This window comes from Schistocerca piceifrons, chromosome 10, assembly GCF_021461385.2.
Source record: "Schistocerca piceifrons isolate TAMUIC-IGC-003096 chromosome 10, iqSchPice1.1, whole genome shotgun sequence".
NCBI classification, from domain to species: Eukaryota; Metazoa; Arthropoda; class Insecta; order Orthoptera; family Acrididae; genus Schistocerca; species Schistocerca piceifrons.
Window position 1 is genome coordinate 22,085,742 of NC_060147.1, and position 18,691 is coordinate 22,104,432.

General features: G+C 41.0%; 1 protein-coding gene across 6 annotated transcripts in view; it reads left to right on the top strand.

Annotated features, from left to right (window-relative positions):
- Positions 1–18,691, top strand: part of LOC124718859 (guanine nucleotide-binding protein G(q) subunit alpha) — a 79,138-nt gene that overhangs the window by 19,360 nt on the left and 41,087 nt on the right. For 4 of the 6 annotated variants that reach the window (XM_047244493.1, XM_047244494.1, XM_047244490.1 and 1 more), the window contains one exon: positions 7,016–7,144. In XM_047244493.1, coding sequence (XP_047100449.1) covers positions 7,016–7,144 — 129 coding nt within the window. Of the gene's footprint in view, positions 1–5,045; positions 5,175–7,015; positions 7,145–18,691 lie in introns of all 6 variants that reach the window. The other 2 variants (XM_047244492.1, XM_047244491.1) reach the window with 1 other exon arrangement.

An 18,691-nucleotide genomic window follows, 5' to 3' on the forward strand; every position in this document is an offset into this window, starting at 1 on the left:
GTAAATTACAGAAAATATTACATAAATACTTGAAATTATGAAATGGAATTGTTGGCCAAAATTTACCTCCAGGAGGTATACTACTTGTATATACATATAAAAGTACATGATATTATCGTAGTTTTGGGAACTATTAGTTCTGTAAGTGGGAAGGAGAGCGTGATTGGTTGGGAAAGTTAAAAAATAATGCCATCCTTTTTACCGTCTGCAACTTATCACTTTTTCTGCCCTGATGAATGAACTAATGGTCACTCGGATCTCAGGATCCAAGGGATTTTCTCAGTACAGTCGCACAAAAGTTGTGACTTCTGACAGTTAATTGCTTTATGTTAAAAGCGACTCTAGCTTGGGATCAGAGAGAATATACGCAATCTTTACACTGGAAGCTGACTTGACTTCAATACACTGTGACACAGACTGACAAAGACCAAAAACTCACATAATATGAAATTTTTTTTTAACAAACTCCCAAAATCTGCTCGGTGCTTGCTTTACAAGATTTATGATGAGAAACACCCATTCTATAAGATAACAGAACCATTTGAAATGTGGTGGTGTTGTTGTTGTTGTTGTTGTTGTTGTTGTTGTGGTGGTGGTCTTCAGTCCAAAGACTGGTTTGATCCTACTCTCCATGCGACTCTATCCTCTGCAAACCTCTTCATCTCAGAGTAACCACTCAAAATAAGATTATAATAATATCTTAAAAAGTAGAATTAAATTGCAAGGACTTTTCTGTAAAAACTGTTATTAGTTGTACAGGATGAAACTGAGCAAATGCACGTTTTCCACTATTGAATAACTAGATGCTGGTTTTATTTTTATAAAAATCTTACATTCGGTAGTAGGACTTCATTGCATTTTTTAAATCAACATACCTTAATTAGGCTTGGAAAATAATGTTGAGGTGACCTTGCCAGGCACAAATTTGGATCCTGTCCTGAAAGTTGCGGCTCTCTCCAACACTTCATTTTGCACAGTTTCCTGGCATGGAACTCTTGAGGTCATCGATTGTGTAGGGCTGTTAATGTGCACTGTCAGTTTCAAGTAACCCCACAGAAAGAAGTCACATATTGATAAATCAGGTGAGCTTGTGGGCCAATTAACATTACCATTTCGTGACATGACATGTCCTGGGAACATTTGTTGAACCAGTTCCGTGGATGTTCTCGCCATGAGAATTAAGGGACCATCCTGTTGGAACCTCATTTCTTTAAAGTTCGCTGGACATGTTTCAAGTTCTGGATGAAGAAAGTTTTCGAGCATTTAGATACAGTGCACAGATGTAACAGTAACTGCGGTTCCTCCCTTTTCAGAAAAAAAAAATGAAGCTTTGGAGTTGGTCATGTTTAGAAGTGCGTTGTTGTTGGTTCCGCCCCCCCTCCCTCCACAAATGTACTCCATACAACTGTGGTGGTTGAGTACATTTGTCACATGTCAGTAAAACATGTTATTAATTTCCATTTGCGAGCCTTTCTGCTTTTGATGCACTTTGAGGAACACACTATCCTTTCACCTTCCACTCAACCTCGACACTTCCATACCGATCCTCAGCTTATGCGAAATCTGTCGGAAGTGCTTGTCAGTGTGTCGCACTTGCTCAGTGTGGTCCACTCGTAAGCTTTTTGACATTCAAATTGAAAGTGGCGCACTGCTAGTAGTTTCCTTATCCGTGATAGAGCATTTGGATTGGTTGTGAACTCAGGCTGTTCTGTAGACTTGCAAAAAGTTTGCATGCATTTTGCAAGACAGCCAATTTCCCTTATTTCAATAGTGTGGTTAGTTTCTGTAATGTTTCCAATCCTTGATACTGTTGTCCTCCCAGACAAATTTTTCGTATTCATGTCTATTTATCTTTAGATATACCTCATTCTTTCACTATTTTATAGCTTTGTTTTGAAATTTTACTATATCTTTCCAGATAACCTATCTACCAAAGTAGTGTATCATAAATGCATATAATCCACAATTTAGTAATTTGTAGCAAAAGATTAAGGACATGTTCATTAGATAACTGTTTTCATTAATATAAACTGACATTTGTAACTCACTTCATTATAAACATAAAATAACGATGTACTCATTGTGCAATCTCAATCCAACCAAAAGCAGTTGTCACTTCCACGTAGTACCACATAACATATCTAATAGGTTTTTGAAAACATTTGTCATAGAGCTGAAATATGAATTACATTAGATCAGTATTTAGTGAATCAAATCTTATCCGGACAATGACATTTGGAAATGTCAGGTTGCTATAATTTTGTCGATATTTGAGGTTTGTGACACTTTTGTTTTCATAGTGGCAGTATGTTAGCTTTCAGGGAGAAGACAGTGGTCAGATTCTCAAAGTAGTGTAAGGACTAAAAGGGAAGGTCATGCCCGGAACATTATGCTACATTAGCTGAGAAATGCAAAGGTTCGGAGTAATCTTTCTTTAACCCTTCCACTGCTGTGGGCATGTATACGTGTCCTGTTAAGCCATACCCCAGGTGCTGCAGGTCTGTATATGCGTGCCACTTGAAATTTCCTACACTGCTATGAATGTCTGAATGTGTCCTGAGTTGCTGACCTCTCACTGCTGCAAACGAGTTTCTGCCCTACCTCAATGAATAAAAAGGTTTAAAGTATTTATCATACAACATATCTACCTCATCGCATGCTATCATTTGCAGAAAACCTCGTCTCGGTATCTTGAATCATTTATACGCGATGACAGTTGTTATGACTACACAATCTGCGATGTACAAGGATGTGAATAGACCTGTTGCTCGCTACTGATATTTGGATATAAAATCCAGTAACTTGAGAATGTAATGAGACATTATTCTGCTCTCAGCTGTAAATAAAATTTTGATGACTTGTCTATATTTCATTCACTGCAATGTGTAAGGTATAATCAATTTTACGCAAAGTTCTCTCAATGAGTTTTTACTTCTGTAAACTCTGTAAAATTTTGTGCACGATCTTACTTAATTTGATGCAGCATAATATGTATGACAGATAAGGAAAAGAAATTCAGTTCTTTATTGGGTGCAGATATCAGACTGTAAGATGTGCAACAAGTCAAAATTTTTCACCCAATAGTTTTCAAAAAATCGGATGATCAGTATTTTGTATTGGCTGGAATGCCATCCCTCAGCACAGGCACGAGAATTTGTCAAGAAGTACAGCCGTAACGAAAGCAGCCTCGGCTCGGAATGCAGAGAGCTCATCTGTTGCAGTGAAAGGGTTGAAATGAGCAGTTTATTTTATTTTTTTAATACGAGGAGAAAATAAGAGTGCAGTAGGTTGCTGAAAGATGGACATGGATGATTTTTGGTCAATACTGGTTCCTCAGACCGTCCCTGTTTTCTCCTGATGGAGAAGCTGTTAGTTCCAAAAGCTAGTGTAGTGCCTGGTAGTGCCTTCTGAAGGTAAGTAATGGCCAGCAAGTCTATCTCATAATTTTGTGAAGGGTAGAGATGGGTGCAGTCCAAACAATGTCAATGTTAATACAGTGAAGGAGGGTGGGAGTAGTTACAAGGTGTGTGTGAAAAGTAAGGGCCATTTACTTATACAGAAATTTCAGTGGCTGAGCAGAAAGTTGCAGAAGTGCATCCCCACCTATTGATTTTACAAAGGCACAGAAGTTATTGTTTTGCTTCAGTACTTGTTTGACTGTTGGTAAAACCAAACAATAGCTTTGTGAATTGTTGCTCCTACAAATGGTGAAGTGTAATTTCCCAAATAGCTGTGTGCGCTAGCATGTTGTTTCTGGGTTCGGAGAGGCGTTGCTGGCCCTGTGCATTCGTAATGAGGGTCGGTGTGGTTTCTAGGTAGTTTCCCACATCCGACTTGATAAACACTGGGCTGGTGCCCACATCCCGCCTCTGACAATACATGAACATGTAGAAAACATTTCCACACTTTCATATGGAATAGCACCAGATGTATACAGTTGGGTACATGAAATCTGCTCAGTGGGGGGAGGGGAGGGGGGAGACAGGAAGAGCATCTGCCCCATCATTCCTGACTGACAATGCCAAATCAGAAATTAATGTGTCAACCCCGTGAATTTACAGGATAAAGACCAGGAAAAAGACAAATTGTGAAATGTGTCTGTAATCAGATTTTTGTGTGCAAATGAACCTACAGCTACTCAGATTGGTCAGCCGTATCTAGTTTACGGGCATACAGTAATTACCTTCTGTCGAGGCCTTAAAACTGAAAGAACAGAGCTGCACAATGGAGAGTGGAGTGCCAAACCCAGCATCCGACGAAATCGTGCTGCAAGTGGAGCAAAATCTGTAATCTGATCGGCCATTGCTGCTATGGCATGTGCTGTGAAATGGCCAAAAGGCTGAGATGGTCAGCCAAAATAAATGGCAGCTAAACTGTTGCCAAGGAAAGTACAGCTTAAAGATGGCATTTATTTCTGCACTGCTGCTTGTACCAAGGAAAAGGTTCAGCATTTCCAGCGGAAACTCGTAGACCACACCCCACCCTCTCTCCCCTTTCACTCACATCACACTACCTCTGTTCACACTCAAAGCAGTGGCTTCGTGGACAGAGGTTTCAAAGTGCTAAGACACTAGGCTTCCATTGTTGACATTGTAAATACACGGGCAGAGGGCTGTACAGAGTGGCTGAAGAAGCTAATAAAAGTGTTTAGAGTGGCCATTGCTTTTCAAATATGCCTTGTAAATCGAACAGTAAACCAGATGTAGAAGAATAAAGTAATTGAGCATTTTGTAAGACTACAAAATCAGTCACATGGTGATTGGAAAGCAAACATTTTACCTCTAAAATTCAGTTTTGACAGATTTTACAAATAATCTGAGTCTGTATAAATATTAGTAATAACTTATCAACTGAAATGTTAAGCAGTTACTTGACAAGAAGAAGCTGGCACTTTAGCACATAACTAAATGATTGGTTACTTGTTGTCTCTATTTTGCATAATATGAATCACAATTGTTGTTTTTGCTTTAGATTGAGCCAGGTGGTATTTTATTGACTTCTCACTTTTGTAACTGTGTCAAGTATGTCGTTCTGTCGGATCGCAGCTACCTGTCGGAGATAGACCGCGTGGCGGCTCCCAACTACCTCCCGACGGAGCAGGACATCCTGCGAGTGCGAGTGCCCACCACCGGCATCATAGAGTATCCGTTTGATCTGGAGGAGATTCGTTTTAGGTACAAGCGTCATCTCGTGACCTGGTGGTGGCTTTCCATTCTCTACTGCTGCATGTGGAATGGAAACTTTTCTCTCTACGGGCTGCTGGGACTCTTTCTGTGTGCATGAATTTTTTCTGTATCTGTGTTGTCTTTCTCTTCTTAGTAAATTTCTGGCAAACAGCTTCCAGATAGTATGTGCTTTCAAAACAGGGAGGAGGAGGAAAAAAGACAGATTAAGTAAAGATGGGCTATCACATTGGTACGCTGCCTAAACTTGAACTGCCATTTTAGTTACAAAGTTAAAGCTCAAAGCATTGTTGTGAAGATATGCGTTGTGTGTGAAAGTATTTTGTATCCTCGAAAATGTAAAATGACGTAAAAATAATTAAATTGTTTGCTTCTATAGTGTTGGAATTTATGGGCTTCAGCTGTTTAATTAGTCTTTATACTCCATAGTGAAATAAAAGTTTTAGTGTTTTGTTTGTTAGCCAATGTTGTGGCATCGGTACTCATTTACTTCTGCTTTTTCTTTTGAAGTTACCACCCAAATGTCACAGTAACGAATTCTGGTCCCATGGCAGTCCGTATCTTGGCAGAGTGTTTTGTCTGTACAGGGTGTAAATGATAACTGTTAACATTTGATAGTTTTGTAAGCGAAGTGAAGAGAAACAATATGATGTGATACAGTTGTGGTCTGTCAAGTCAGAAAACCACCTCAAATTGGCCTACAAAGGGCATCTAACAGGATAGATACGGTTTATAATGCCCAGTTTCACAAGAGCAAAGGCTTTGAAGAGGAATGTACAGCCACTTTAAAGTGCATTTTAGTACAGTCACAGTGGTCTGGCTGGAGAAAAGATGACAAAGTAACATAATACTGTGTTTTCCACATAAATATATAAACTGTGTTCGAACATTTCAGTGATGTAAGATAATGTGGAAGCTACAAATAATGGTTTTTTCAAAATCCTTTTTTAAAATGTATGTTTTAAAGCCTTTTTCATGCTATGCTAAATTACCAGTCATTTTGGCTTTAAATGTCAAATGAAATGTCGAAATGTGGCATGTTATGCAAAGAAATAAATTTAGAACTGCCATTTCTGCTTCTATTCTTTTTTGGTGCGACTCCCGATGGCAGTGAGTGCCCTTTTACCGGTAATTGTGACCTTATTAGTAGTGTGTGCCAGTCCAGTCATGTGCGAGTCTCAATTGTAAAGTCAGTCTCAAATTACTCGATAGCCGTGCTACTTCCACAATTTACGTGCCAGACATCAGTGCAATCGACTGAACATTGTGTGACACAGTGCACCAGTTACATTCCAGATTGTTTCCACTCTGATGAGGTTCGTTTGATAAAGCTTTGCTGCAGATTTTCACTAACATTAGCATATAGTCTGGATTGTCGTATTCTTGAAGACTACTTTGGAGCTGATTTCTAATTAAGATTATTAGGAGTATATTGATTTTCCAGTGTTAAAAATGACAGAGGAAATCGAGATGGAAAAGTACCAGTGTTTTCCGTATTACTAGCATGTGGCATTGTACATTCCTGAAGGATTAATGAAGGAAGTAAAAGTTTTTACTAGAGTTGTTGATAGTGGTAAAGGCTTGTATGGTTGTGCAGCAGCCAGTTGTGATTGTTGGCATGTTTCAGAAGAAATGGACCATCTGGAAGCTGGTTGGAATTAAACGATTATTGTTTTTTCTTTTATGCATGTGCATGCTGTGTGTTGTAGTTTGTGTCGTTTAAGTGAACACGAGAATAGAGGACACCGAGGGGTGACTCTTCCCCCATAATGTGAATTTTCAGCTCCTGTCCATAATTAAAAAGCAAAATGCATTGACTTGTGAATTTTCAGCTACCTGAGCGACTTAGAGAGGATTGAGAGATCTGACTTTCTTCCGACCGAACAAGACATCCTACGTGCACGCGTACCGACAACTGGCATCTTAGAGTATCCCTTTGACTTGGATTCCATAATATTTAGGTAAAGATATACAAAGATCATGCTTTGTGTCACATATTCGCAGTATCTCAAACTGCTGCTAACTGAAGCCCAACTGGTTGTTTGTGGGAGTAGACCCTGTAAGTTCAGGACAGTATGTACTGTCTTTCACTTCAGAGTTTGACCTGTTTGCGTAGATGCTTAGCTACTGTTGCCTTAGTGTCAGATGTCACTCGTATGTTGCACACTAGAACAGAACTTTTCAATTTCAGACCATCTTCCTCAGTACTACCACAGATCCTGTGCTGAATTCCTGTTTCTGCTGTAGGCAATAAAATTCCTTTCCTCTCTTGTATTTTTGCGATAGGGGTATTTGTGAGCTGAATTTGTCACGAATGGAAAGTTACGTTTAGAATACTCTAATATATCACTTAATATGCATGTCATACCATTTGAAAAGTATTGTGCAAGGGTGGTTCACTACTCCAAAGTTGCATCTGCTCAACACATTTCTCTATTTAGCTTTTTGTGAGTGCTCAGTACATTTGACTGGGTATCAATGATGTGCATTTGGCTCTTTTATTTTTTGTCAGTAATGGTACATGTGTTACACATGTAGTTTTCTTACCTGTCTGGGAGTTCAGTGTACTTTGCAGCCAATAACATCCACACGGAGCCAGCCTACTCACAGAATACACTTGCATTTTATACTTCAGTTGTTATGTAGATGTAAAACACCTGCAGGTCACACTCGATTTAAGTTTTATTACCAGTTTCACACATCAGATGCAAGTCTCATCAAATGTGTAGAAATCTCAGCTCATGGCAAAGGTGGTTAATCACGAAAATTCGGCTTGTTTCTGGCGGTACAGTCCAATTATAAAATCAGATCGTATGTAACCTGCGAGTGTTTCGTCTCTGTATTATTTGCTGTGGTTGCTGTGTCCCCTACAGGCTATTTGCTATTGTAATAGTTTCCTTTTATTGTTTGTGATATCAGGTCAAATTTATTGTATAGGCATATGAAAACCTTCCACAACTCTAGTTGTCCATCTATATGGAATTATTGCCAGTAAATAGTTGGAATGTTTACAATTCCAGAATAGTTAATAACCTAACAAGTATTGTTATTTTTTAGACTGTTGAGAACACTTATTTGTTCTAAATGTACAGTCTGCATTAGATAAAATCATTCTGTTGTGCAAGACATGTAATAAAATAGATCTTTAACGAACATCTTGCCACTATATCTTCCCTAGTGTCGGTACTGATTTCGGTGCACCTAGACAGGTGATTCACTATTGTTGTTTGCGAATTTTCATATAACTCTTTGTTTACGGTTCAGTGTACATTGTAGGGTCTTCTACTCGTGGGCTTTGGCTGATTTATTTACAAATTTGACACAGCTTTTCTTTCCTTCCCGCCATGTATGTTCCTTCTACACAATTCTTTCCACCTTTTTGTGCAAATTTTTTAAAATGCAAAACCGTGAAAGTCGACTGTTACACCCATTGTCTGCACTATTTTAATGCTCAAACACAGTACATTCTATTCTCTCCTATGACCACCTCTTCCTGTCTCTTGGGGTGCGCAGTGGTTAGCACACTGGACTCGCTTTCCGGAGGACGACGGTTTAAACGCGTCTCCGGCCATCCTGATTTAGGTTTTCTGTGATTTCCCTAAATCGTTTCAGGAAAATGCAGATTCCTATGTATAGTCACTTTTCTTGAAAAAAATTATCACTTTTTTTTTTTTTTTTACCTGTTGGTATCCCTTGCCTGCTCACATAACCAAGCTAGGATTCGCAGTGGCTATCACACTAGACACTCATTCGGTTCAAACCCTCCTCCGACCGTAATATTTAGGTTTTCTGTGATTTCCCTAAATTGCTTCAGGCAAATGTCAGGATGGTGGCTTTGAAAGGTATGGCACATTTCCTTCCCCATCCTTCCATAATCATATGGGACCAATGACCTCGCTGTTTGGCCCCCCTCCCCCCCCAGATTGACCTACCAAACTTGTCTGTTCACACAAATTTCCTTCAAATTTTTGTACTTTTATTATTTTTATTTTTCCAATCTTTTTCCTTGCTTGTCTTAGTTTTTCCCACTGCTGCTTCATTTTTGTAACTCCCACCATCTCTTAATACTCAAAACCCTCCACTTTTTGCCACGATGAGTACCGTCACTAATTATTTTCATTCTTTTCGTAAACATGCTTTTGCTCTATCTGTGCTAAGGTCCCACATTCTGCTTCTTGAAATCGGCCTTTACCTGGGGTTACTTCCAAAGCCCTAATATTGAAAGTCCCTGTTTCTGGGTGTAATTCTACTCATCACCAATGCCCCTTACAGTTTCAAATACAGCAATAATGTGAACTAACCCAGCTAATCTGTGACTTATATACCTCCTCTGCCAATTTCCACTCCAACAAACTTCTCTCCTTGTACAAAATGCTGCAGCTATCTACCTCTGTTGTTTCCTCACTTACACACAAAACTTGGCAAACCACCTTAACAAACCCTAGCCTTCACCACTCCTCCCAAAGCAATGATCACAAGAACCAGCCACAGCAGTACAGCGTTCTCAACCTGTCTTCCGAGGCTCTTGCACCTCATCAATTATCTGTATTACCCAAGGGTCTCATGTTTAACCCTAAGTCTACATTTAATCGTGCTCCTTTGCTTATGGACCTACTTTCTTTAACACTTCTTTAATTGGAAGTATTACTTTGGAATCCAATCTCATAACCTTTCCAACAGCAAACCTAATATTGAACTGTACTTTGAACAATTCCATCCATGATCAGAATTTGATCCATCATCCATACATCAAAATCCTTCCAAGAAGTTCTAACATACTGTGTTGCTTCATGATCCTTCTTCAGGTCCCTACAACATGGCTCTAAACTACCCTCTGCACAACTCCAGGCCCTAAAAAACTGATGACTCCATCATTATCCTCCTGGCAGACAACGGATTTATCACTGTGGTACATGACCGAAGGGAGTATGTTTACTATATGATCAAAAGTATACAGACACCTGGCTGAAAATTACTTAAAAGTTGGTGGCGCCTGCAATCGTCAATGCTGGAATTCGATATTGTGTTGGCCCATCCTTAGCCTTGATGACTGCTTCCACTCTTGCAGGCATATGTTAAATCAGGTGCTGGAAGGTTTCTTGGGGAATGTCAGCTCATTCTTCACGGAGTTCTGCACTGAGGAGAGGTAGCGATGTCGGTCAGTGAAGCCTGGCACGAAGTCGGCGTTCCAAAACATCCCATATGTGTTCTGTAGGATTCAGGTCAGGACTCTGTGCACGCCAGTCCATTACAGGGACACTATTGTCGAGTACCACTCCGCCACAGGCCGTGCATTAGGAACAAGTGTTCAATCATGATAAATCGCCATCCGTGAATTGATCTTCAGCAGTGGTAACAAAAAAGGTGCTTAAAACATCAATGTAGGCCTGTGATGTGATGGTGCCACGCAAAACAACAAGGGGTGCAAGACCCCTCCATGACAGACACAGCCCCACCATAACAGCACAGCATCAGGATTTTGCTGTTGGCACTACAAATGCTGGCAGATTACATTCACTGGGCATTCGCCATACCAGCACCCTGCCATCGGATCACCCCGTTGTATACCATGGTTAGTCACTCCACACAATAGTTTTTTTACTGTTCAATCGTCCAATGTTTACGCTCTTTGCACCAAGTGTTTGGCATTTACCGGCATGATGTGTAGCTTATGAGCAGCTGCTCGACCATGAAATCCAAGTTTCCTCACCTCCCGCCTAACTGTCATACTACTTGCAATGGATCCTGATGCAATTTGGAATTCCTGTGTGATGGTCTGAATAGATGTCTGCCTATTACAAATTACAACCCTCTTCAACTGTCGGCAGTTCCTGTCAGTCAACAGACGAGGTCGGGCTGTATGCTTTTGTGCTGTACATGTCCCTTCACATTTCCACTTCACTATCACATCAGAAACAGTGGACCTAGGGGTGTTAAGGGATGTGGAAATCTTGTGTACAGATGTATGACACAAGTGACCACCCAATCATCTGACCACATTCGATTTCCGCAAGTTCCACGGAGCACCCCATTCTGTTCTCTCACGATGTCTAATGACTACTGAGGTCACTGATATGGACTACCTGGCAGTAGGCGACAGCACAATGCACCTAATATGAAAAACATATGTTTTTGGGGGTGTCCAGATACTTTTGATCATATAGTGTAATTGAGGATCTGTGCCGCCTTCCTGACACTTCCACGCCCTAATCCTGTGATACGAACTGACCGGCAGTCCCTCCTCAAAACCTCAGGCTCCTCACAAGAACTAATAACGCATAGAACTTCGTACCCCAACCTGCACTCTCACCTTTTACCTTCTTGCTAACGTCTACAAACCCAACCCGTCCCATAGTTGCTGGCTCCAAAGCATCCAATCAACACATATATCTGCCTTGGTTAATTGTTGTTGTTATCAGTCCTGAGACTGGTTTGATGCAGCTCTCCATGCTACTCTATCCTGTGCAAGCTTCATCTCCCAGTACCTACCGCAACCTACATCCTTTCGAATCTGCTTGGTGTATTCATCTCTTGGTCTCCCTCTACGATTTTTACCCTCCATGCTGCCCTCCAGTACTAAATTGGTGATCCCTTGATGCCTCAGAACATGTCCTGCCAACCGATCCCTTCTTCTAGTGAAGTTGTGCCACAAACCTCTTCTCCCCAATTCTATTCAATACCTCCTCATTAGTTATGTGATCTACCCATCTAATCTTCAGCATTCTTCTGTAGCACCACATTTTGAAAGCTTCTATTCTCTTCTTGTCCAAACTATTTATCGTCCATGTTTCACTTCCATACAAATACTTTCAGAAACGACTTTCTGACACTTTGTTAATAAACACCTGCAATCATAACACAAAGAACCTCCTGTAGTAAAGACACCAAATATTTTGTAGATCATCTGAAATCTGTACCTGTCCCACTGCCACCACACATCTTGCTTGTCACCACTGATACCTCCTCTCTGTCTATACCAACATTCCCCACGTACATAACCTGGCTGTCGATGAACATTACCTCAACCAGTGCCCACCTGATTCCAGTCCTGTGACGTCCTTCCTGCTCATTTTTGTCAACTTCATACTCGCCTTTGAGGGGCATACATACAAATATATCAGGGGTGTGGCCATGGGAGACACGAGGCTCTTTCCTGTGCCAACATTTTTATTTGTTGTTTGGAGGGCTTTCTCTGGGATTCATAAACCTTCAGCCCCTGGTTTGCTTCTGATGCATCTGTGGCCAGAGACGTGCATCGTGCCACATTTGCCTGCCTGAGCCCTGCTGTGCCCGACCTCTTCTGTCCTGTTGCCTACTCTCTGGGTAGTTGAGCCCAAGTGTACCGGCAACAGAGTACGTGAGGTGCGATGCGCTCTTGAGCCCCGCAGCTCGTCGGGTACACAGCCGAGCCGGAGTGTCAACGAGGCACGGTGCAACTGGAAAACAGGCAGCGCTGGGAAGGCACCACGTACGTGCGGTACATGGAATTGCTCCCTCAATCGTCTGCTTTCCTTTGAGAATAGTGAAGGTTTGATGTGCTACGAACAGTGCATTCTTGATCCTTTACAAAGAAAAATAATGTGTAATGTAAAATGATTGATGTAACACAAAAAAGTACTTATTTTGACGTGGAAGGAATTGAATTCAATGCAAATGGTTTAGTAGCCGTAATGCTTTTATAGAGCTTTATATTTCACCTGTACCGTATCAGAAATGCTGAAGAAGCTTTTGCACAATGGATGGCTCTAGTACGCAAAATTAAAGAATTTTACACTTTTCTGTTAATCTAAAAGTCTTCGTTATGGAACTGACCGGCTCAGCCCTTCCTTGGAATTCGTCGAGGAGGATCTGCCTGCTTTGCATGTGGCATAACTTCGAAATTGGGGACCACAGAGGGTAAAGCCAGTTTAAAATTACTTTCGCTGTGAAGTTTTTTCTGGGTTTATTTCTTACATGCGTTTAAGAATGAAAAACCTTTTTTTTTTCACACAGACATGCGGATGAGACATGTAGTAAACTTGTTACCACTTTATTTGATAGCATTGGAAACTCAAGTCTTTAAGTATCCATTCAGAAGTTCCTCAATTTTATTCTTGACATTTTCATCCTAAGTAAGATAAATTTCTACTAGGTAATAGTGAAGGGTATTGAAGCACTCAGTTCATTTGGAATTCAGATTTCCCAAACTGCAAGGCTTTTAATGAAGAATTTGTACAAAAAATGCACATTACACAGGTATGTATTTGGTCTGTAAAGTAATAACTTTCAATTGTTGACTTTTTTAACAAAATTTCTGTCAAAGAAGCAACATTTGGAAGCCAGACTTTTCCTAGGGAAAGATGTACCTCGTGAGAAAAAGTAAACATCATACAATATGAGAACAATTCTGCTGTGATATAACCCTCTTACATCCATTTTAGTCTTCAGACTATTTCTCTAATGTGCCAGTCTGGAACAGTGTGTGGAAAAATTAACTGTTAGATGTTTCCGTACAAACTGATGTCTCTTGGTTTATGATGCTGATAATTTCTCCCTGTGTAAGCAGGGAACAAAAGTATTTTCAAAATCAGAGGAGAGAGTTCATGATTGAAATTTTGAAGGGGGAAAAAAAATCTCACTGCAACATAAGTCTTTCTTTCAATTATTGACACCTCAATTTATCATATCCATGACGACACTCTCTCCCCTATTTCCTGATAATACAAAAAGAGCTGCCCTTCTTTGGACCTTTTTGATATCTTTCATCAATCGTCTCCAGTAAGGATCCCATACCGTACAGCAGTATTCTTGCAGAGGGCGGAGAAGTGCAGTAGACCTGTCACATCTTCCAACAAGGGAACCTCCCCATCGCACCCCCCATCAGATTTAGTTATAAGTTGGCACAGTGGACAGGCCTTGAAAAACTGAACACAGATCAATCGAGAAAACAGGAAGTAGTTGTGTGGAACTACGGAAAAAATAAGTAAAATATACAAACTGAGTAGTCCATGTACAAGATAAGCAACATCAAGCATAGTGTCAATTCAGGAGCTCCGTGGTCCCGTGGTTAGCGTGAAGAACTGCGAAATGAAAGGTCCTTGGTTCAAGTCTTCCCTCGGGTAAAAGTTTTACTTTATTTATTTTCGCAAAGCTATGATCTGTCAGTTCGTTCATTGACGTCTATGTTCACTGTAATAAGTTTAGTGTCTGTGTTTTGCGACCACACCGCAAAAACGTGCGATTAGTAGACGAAAGGACGTGCCTCTCCAATGGGAACCGAAAACATTTGATCGCAAGGTCATAGGTCAACAGATTCCTCCACAGGAAAACACGTCTGATATATTCTATACGACACTGGTGACGGCATGTGCGTCACATGACAGGAATATGTTGTCGACCCACCTAACTTGTACACTTGGCGAATGGGTAAAAAGATTCTTCTACCTTGCCCGATTTAGGTTTTCTTGTGGATGTGATAATAACTCCCAAAAAAGTGATGAAAACATAAGAGTTTGTCACATAAACTGCAACAAATGAATGCAACAGTTTCACAGTCACACAGTTTTCCCTGTGCTCTGTCAAAACATATGTTTTTAACATTTTCCAATTTTTTCCGTGTGCAGACCGTCAAATCCTGCATATGTCCAAGCAAATCTGAACATGTCATGGAATTTTCGAGAGCGAAGCCGATTGTGTGTGCCTGAACTTTGATAATTGACACACGTCAATTGCCAGAAAATAAGAGTTAAAATTTTTACTCGCACGAAGACTTGAACCTAGGTCCTTTCGTACCGCAGTTGCTTACGCTAACCACGAGACTACGGCGCTCCTCAGATCACTTACTCCTTGATGTGGCTTATGTTTCACATCGACTACTCAATTTGTATATTTTGCTTATGTTTTTCATCGTTCGACAAAACTTCTTCCTGTTTTCTCGATTGATCAGTGTTCAGTTTTTCAAGGCCTATCCACTGTGCCAACTTATAACTAAATCTGAGGGGGGGTGCGATGGGGAGGTTCCCTTGTAAGTGTTCTGCCAATAAAATGCAGTCTTTGGTTTACCTTTCCTGCAACAATATCTCTGCAATTTTTCCAATTGAAGTTGTTCGTAATTGACTCTTTGAGTAGCTGTGGACACACAGATTGGCACACAGTATTCGCAGCTAAATTGGTACATCACATGATTGCCTTCGCATTCTTGGCACCTTTTGTCACATTCTTGTCACTTCTTTGAACACACTGTAAGTGAGATGTATTTCAGAAAATAACAAATTTCTGAAATTTTTTCCCAAACGCTAGTGTGATTTTGGTGTTGATGCAGTGCGCTCCTAGAGGCAACTTTAGACTACCAATTGCAGTTTACCGTATTCCACAACACTAACTCAGTTCAGAGCCTTTGAAGTGAACACATGTTGAAGGGTTTGGCTAATTCCATGATGGAGAACTCTTTACAGTGTGGTGGGAAATGACTGGAAGAGTTGTATATTGTGCTACAAGAGAATTGATTTAAATACAGCAGAACAAGAGAGGTGTTGTGCACCACACGGAAGTTTACTGTTGAAATTCTGAGTCTGTACACTAAGAGGAGGCTGACAACATATTATTTCCCGATGCACCCATAATGTAAAATGACCGTGATTAGAAAATAAGATAAATTATAGCTGGTACAGAGGCTTAGTGACATTCATTCTCCTGAGCCACCATTTGCAAATGGGACATTGGAGGATGATGTACTCTTCACCATACACTAGGGTGGCTTGCGGAGTAGGTGTAGAGATAGTGGATGTAAACTGACTTGAGAATGTCACATCACTTCAGTTGAGGCAATTGTCTGGCTGAACAATGCATGCTATGCTGCACCCTCTTCCCCCATTTTGGTTCTGGCAGACTCGAACAAGGTCTAGCCCTTTCTTTGAAAATCTGAAGGGGTAAAATACGTGGAGCAAAAAATTAACGTACAACTGGTACAGATATCAGACTGCAATTATAAAAGTCAAAGGATGAAGGGGAGGCAGTTGTCGATAAGGGAGTGAGAAAAGGTTGCAGCCTTGTGTCTACATCTTCATACATACTCCACAACCCACCATACAGTACGTGGCAGAGGGTTCCCTATACAACTACTAGTCATTTCCTTTCCTGTCCCACTCACATATAGAGCAAGGGAAAAATATCTGTCATGTGCCTCCTTACAAGCCCTAATTTCTTTCATTTTTATGGTCCTTATGTGAAATGTGTGTTGCCAGCAGTAGAATTATTCTGCTTTCAGCTTCAAGTGCCAGTTCCCTAAATTTTCTCAGTAGTGTTCGTCGAACAGAACGTCGCCTTCCCTCGAGGGATTCCTATTTGTTTTCCCAAAGCATCTTAGTAATACTTGCATGTTGTTTAAGTCTACCAGTAGCAAATCTTGCAGCCCGCCTGTGAATAGCTTCGATGCCTTCCTTCAGTCGGACTTGCTGTGGATCCCCAAAACATTCGAGCTGTACTCCAGAATGTGTTGCACTAGTGTCCTGTATGAACCACACTTTCACAAAATTCCCTCAATAAACCAAAGTCGACCATTCACTTTCCCTACTACAATCCTTACATGCTCATCCCATTTCAATCACTTGGCAATATTATGCCCATATATTTAAATGACGTGCCCATGTCAAGCAGGGCACTACTAATGCTGTATTCGAACATTACGCATTTTTTTCCTCCCTACTCATCCACATTAACTTACATTTTTTTCTATATTTCAAGTTAGCTGTCATTTATCTATCACATGGATTGTAAATTCTGTCAAAGTGATCTTGTATGCACCTGCAGTCACATAATGACAATGTCTTCCTGTACACCCCAGCATTGTCAGCACAGAGCCACTGATTGCTGCTCACCCTGTCCATCAGATCATTTGTGTATATGGAAAAGAGAGCAGTACTCTCACACTTCCCTGGGGCACTGTGGACGATACTCTTGTCTCTGATGAACATTCACTTTGGAGGTCAAGAAACTGGGTTCTGTTGCTTAACCTCTCTCATCTTAGTTGATTTATACATTGAGCAAACAGAAGAGAAAACAGAGGAGAAATATGGAAAGGGAGTTAAAGGTAAGAGCAGTTGAAAAAACTGGATAGTGCCTTGAAAGAGATTATACAGGGCTATTACAGATGATTGAAACGATTTCATAAATTCACTGTAGCTCCATTCATTGACATATGGTCACGACACTCATAAAGTTTTGTTCGGCTGAAGCTGCACTTCAGGTTTCTGCCGCCAGAGCGCTCGAGAGCGCAGTGAGACAAAATGGCGACAGGAGCCGAGAAAGCGTATGTAGTGCTTGAAATGCACTCACATCAGTCAGTCATAACAGTGCAACGACACTTCAGGACGAAGTTCAACAAAGATCCACCAACTGCTAACTCCATTCGGCGATGGTATGCGCAGTTTAAAGCTTCTGGATCCCTCTGTAAGGGGAAATCAACGGGTCGGCCTGCAGTGAGCGAAGAAACGGTTGAACGCGTGCGGGCAAGTTTCACGCGTAGCCCGCGGAAGTCGACGAATAAAGCAAGCAGGGAGGTAAACGTACCACAGCCGACGGTTTGGAAAATCTTACGGAAAAGGCTAAAGCAGAAGCCTTACCGTTTACAATTGCTACAAGCCCTGACACCCGATGACAAAGTCAAACGCTTTGAATTTTCGGCGCAGTGGAGATCGTGATCAGCAATTCATGTCATGGCCTCCACGCTCTCCCGACTTAACCCCATGCGATTTCTTTCTGTGGGGTTATGTGAAAGATTCAGTGTTCAAACCTCCTCTACCAAGAAACGTGCCAGAACTGCGAGCTCGCATCAATGATGCTTTCGAACTCATCGATGGGGACATGCTGCGCCGAGTGTGGGAGGAACTTGATTATCGGCTTGATGTCTGCCGAATCACTAAAGGGGCACATATCGAACATTTGTGAATGCCTAAAAAAACTTTTTGAGTTTTTGTATGTGTGTGCAAAGCATTGTGAAAATATCTCAAATAATAAAGTTATTGTAGAGCTGTGAAATCGCTTCAATCATTTGTAATAACCCTGTACATTTGGGAATGGGATGCTAAAAGTAGTAAACTAGTTTTGCTGTTTGGGCAGCTGTATAACCGTCAGTGGCTAAAGCAGAGATGTTATAAAATGCGAACTGCTATTAATGATAAAACTGTTTCTGAAAAAGAGATATTTGTCAACAGCAAACATAAATTTAGGTATTAGGAAGTCTTTTCTGCCGGCATCAGTCTGAAGTGTAGTCTTGTGCATAAGTGCAACGTGCACTAATCAGCAGAACATCATAACCCCCTACCTAATAGCCAGTAAGTGCACCTTTGGCACGGGTAACACCAGCGACATGTCAGGGCGTGAAAACAATAAGGTGTTTGTAGGTCACTGGGAGGAGCTGGCACCGCATCTGCACACAAAAGTCGCCTAATTCCCGTAAATTCCGGGGAGGGGTTCTGTGAAGTCTGACGCTACGTTCAGTCGTACCCCAGACGCTTTCGGTCGGGTTCAGA